Below are 4,105 nucleotides of genomic sequence, written 5' to 3' on the forward strand. Positions count from 1 at the left end.
CCAACCGCAAAATTATTCAGCGGAATAATTATGGGTTAAGAAATCGCCCACTAAGCATGTCATGCATTATTGCCTTAAACTGGTTGGAAATTTGTTAAATAGTAGTTTATATGTTACATGGTCCTGAACCAAGTTAAAATTTTCTTGTAGTTTAGTTGTGGCTTTACAATTCAAGAGCGTATAATCTACATCATCAATTCAGAGTTTCTAAAATTTTGTATCCAGAACTTCCTGTTTAAACTTCAGCTGTAGGAGACTGTTGTCTGTTCGTAAAGTTCTGAGCTCTGTTGCCGGAGTCTTGTTACTTCTTCTCTTAATATTTACCATGTTTGGGGCGGCCGCTGGTCTTCTTAACCAGCACAAAACCAGGCGTTCTCTAAACTCAGGTATTCTTAATGCGTACACAACTGGATTTACAAACGAATTGGAGTAATTTATAACGTTCACCAGGTCATAAAATTTCCACGGTATTTGGACATCATACACAAAAGTTAAACCGTTCAAAATAACTAAAGGGATCCAGGAAAGCAAAGCAAGAATAGACACAAATAGCAAGGTCTTTGTTAAGCGTTTGTTTCGCGAGTCTCTGTTTTGCTGTTGTGAAGCGATATTTCCGCGTCGAAACTTTCTCCAAATGCCGATGTTACAGCCACATATGATCAGTGTCATAATCAAGACGTATGGCATCCAATAATACATAGAACGTTTAAATGAAAACAAGAGATGTGTTGCACTGAAGAGGGCGGTGATGACTAGAGTCAGTGTCCACACAGTAAAAATAATAATACGGTATTCTCGCATTGACAGTGTTCGGTGTTTAAACGGCCAGTAAATCGCATAAAATCTCTCACCAGATATGAAAGCTGCAGAAATTAACGACGCCTGCGATAAAAAGGTATCAACGATTGCGTAGAAAATTGGCAAAGACATCGACCAACCACCTTTCCAAAGTTCAAAACTGTAACCAACATTGTATATGTAGATAGGTAGCGAAAGGATTCCTAACATCAGATCAGCGAACGCCATATTGATGACTAGAAACAAACTTCTCTTACGAAGGCTCATGTCTACTGCAAACAGAACAATGGTGAGCAAGTTTCCTACAACAATAAATACAAATATCAAAATAAATGCGGCGCACAATGCGATGCCTTCTGCCATGGAAGGAACAATTATTGATGAACCAGTCGCGTTCTCTGAGCTATTGGTCGCTGCTTCTGTTCTCATCATATTTTAGTTTCACTGAACGATTGAAACGTCGACTAAACTTTGCAGATAACAACGTATCGTTACTTGATGAGGAAAATAGGAGGTCTGTAAACCGCACCATGTGAGGCTGAGAAGCAAGTGGCACATCATGACCGAATTTGTAGTTTTTTGATCATTTTAAGACCAATCATCCTGGATTGATCTTTCACATGACATGTTGACTTAACCCTGACGCAACTTGTCAAGACATTTATAGACACCCAGCGTAGATTGTAACGCAGCCAGATAAACGTGGCGTGACTCAGTTCAAATTGCGCTCATGAAATAAAAGCCTTACTTATTTTCCTACTTCATCATTTTAACGTTTTTGCGACCAACGCCTTGACGACAAGCTTAAAAAGCTTATGATCGGTTGTTTTGTTTTTTCTTTACAAAAATAAAATAAAACAAAACAAAAGAGTGGCCGTGTTAGTTTTAAAGAGGAGAATGAAAAAAGTCTTTTAGAAAAGTTTTGTAATGATTGCCATAATTCGTGACTAAGATGCGTCATCCATCGCGAAGCTTATATCATATTCCTCAGATTTGACGGGTTGATCAACAGAGAAGCATCTGCTGTTTTTTTGTTCCCTTGATTTTTGAATAAAGGTTTCAAATGATGGTTAGTGTGTTTTGCTTCATTTTATTTGCTTAAAACAATGAATGGGTAAGCTTGTTATTCATATACTCCATGGTGGTTTTACGGAAAAGTTTGTAAAGAACTGACGTGTGTAAATAGTTTCCTTTAATAAAACTGTACAATTAATTTCCCCAAACATTAATCAGGAAGTTGACTGTAAAAAAGAACTCGCAGCGTCGACCAATCGATCGATAGAGGCTAATTTTAACTTAACTAATCATAAGGGAGTTTGCATTTGAAACAAAAGTATGGGTTTTGTAGGGAAATGAGTGCTTTATCGTACGATGACTTCAATTTTCAAACGTGTCAAGGAAAGAAGGTGCGTTCTCATATGTGGTGTAGACCATACTTGGCGGCGCACTTCGGCTTCTTTGATTTACTAACGTTTCCATGGTCACTAAGTAAAGTCCAAGTAATTACCTTTTACCCCTTCAGTCTCAAAGTGGGTTCTAAGTGCACTTAGATTATACTTAAAAGCTCTAGTGTGAGGCCAAGTAATGTTCGAAAAAAAAAATTGGGTGGCATGTTTTACTCCTACTATTTGCTTAAAATGGTGGAGGATTTAATCATTTACTCCTTGATGGGCTAAAGGAAAAGTTTATAATGAACTAATGGTAGTCTTAAACGTGGGTAAATAGTTCCGTTTGATAAAACGGCAGAATGTATTTTCCCCAATCATTAAACAGGAAGTTGACAGGTAAAAAGAACATGTTGCATCGGTTTATCGATCGAAGATAAACTTAATCAAACTGATCGTAAGGAAATTTGGAATTGGAATTGGAATAAAAGTTTGGGTTTTGCAGAGAAAATGATTGTTACAAAAGGGAAAGAAAAGTGGTCCATTATTAAAACAACAACTTAACCTAATTTCACTGAAATAAAACTGCACATAGATTTTTGTTCAAACTTTGTCCAATGAATATTTATCATATGAGAACTTAAATTATAAAATAAAAAAGGGGGGGTGCCCATGCTCGTTAAGGAACAGTGAGGCATTGAAAATGACCCATTTTAGCGTTATTTAATGCTTATTACAAGAACGCATTCCAAGTTATTGTAAACTCTTTGTGAGCCCAGACTCATGAAAACACGCCTCAAACTACGGTCAATACTTGTGTCGGACACAAATAAACTTTTAAGTTTGATTTTGACAGACAGCTGAATCCTTGTTAAAATATTGGAACCAAATTGCTTGTCACGGCTATCAAACTGCAAAACAGAAAAGACTACAATGCATCTGCTATTTTCCTTATTTATTCAATTTTCAACAATAGACATCAGATCAGTCTTTTCTCGCGCAAAGCTAATGATTAGTTGATTCAGATAACTGGAAAAAAATTTGGGGTGCCCGAGCTTGTTAGTGAGCTATAGCCATTTTTCAACTGACAGAACTCAATATCAAGGCAAATCCGCCATGTTTTCAATGTGCGCGTGCACGAACGCGCGCTAATGACGTCATAAATTATGCGCAGTGAGGATGCGCAATGTAATACTGGGGAATGACCTTAAGCAGCTGGAAGCTCTGTTGAGTACAAAATCAATTTTATTAATCAAAGGAGAAACATAATTAGACAGCTCCATGAATTTTTTTAGGAGGTGCAATTGTTTTTGAAGCATTCCGACCTGATCAGTGCGGACATCGTGAGGAATATCCTTTCAAGACGAAAGGTCGAGATAGTCTTTCATCATTATATTGTCTTTGGGTGTGATATGCACCAACCGTCAGCAGTGATCACAAATTTGTCGTAAATCTGATTCCAAATTACATGTTTATTTATTATATGGCTGTGTCTCACAAGGACTGGGAACTACCGAATCCACGAATTTGATTGGCTGAAATCGGTATTGAAAGCGGTCTAGATTTTCCCATCTAGACCGGCATCGAAACCGGCATCTAGACCAGTAATGTTTTGCAGTGAAAAAGTTGCAAACTAAAATGTAAAAATATTGACTGTTTTCTTCTAACAACATTTAATAATCGAACTACCAAAAAGCTGTAAAGAGGACGAGCAAACTTTGGCAGAATTAAGTTCAGCTTATCGCCGTTCGCAAGCAAAATGTCAGTTACCAACAAACCAGTTACGAATTAAATTCGAACGAAACGAAACGACGAAACGAATTAAATTGTTCTTGTTTGCCATATAATAAACATCTTATTAACCGGATCACGTCTAAACACACGTGAAGAAAGACTTGGGCAGGAAAAAAGCGTGAGCGGAC

General features: G+C 37.3%; 1 protein-coding gene across 1 annotated transcript; it reads right to left on the reverse strand.

Moving 5' to 3' along the window:
• Positions 1–207: 207 nt before the first annotated feature.
• Positions 208–1,230, reverse strand: LOC145498707 (adenosine receptor A3-like). Its single transcript, XM_081478665.1, has one exon. It carries the CDS (start codon positions 1,228–1,230, stop codon positions 208–210), a length of 1,023 nt encoding a protein of 340 aa, XP_081334791.1.
• Positions 1,231–4,105: the final 2,875 nt, after the last annotated feature.

The sequence above is a fragment of the Orbicella franksi genome, chromosome 1 (assembly GCF_964199315.1).
Source record: "Orbicella franksi chromosome 1, jaOrbFran1.1, whole genome shotgun sequence".
NCBI lineage: Eukaryota > Metazoa > Cnidaria > Anthozoa > Scleractinia > Merulinidae > Orbicella > Orbicella franksi.

Coding starts and splice junctions, on each gene's coding strand:
- LOC145498707 (XM_081478665.1), bottom strand. CDS start 1,230: ATGATGAGAACAGAAGCAGCGACCAATAGCTCAGAGAACGCGACTGGT.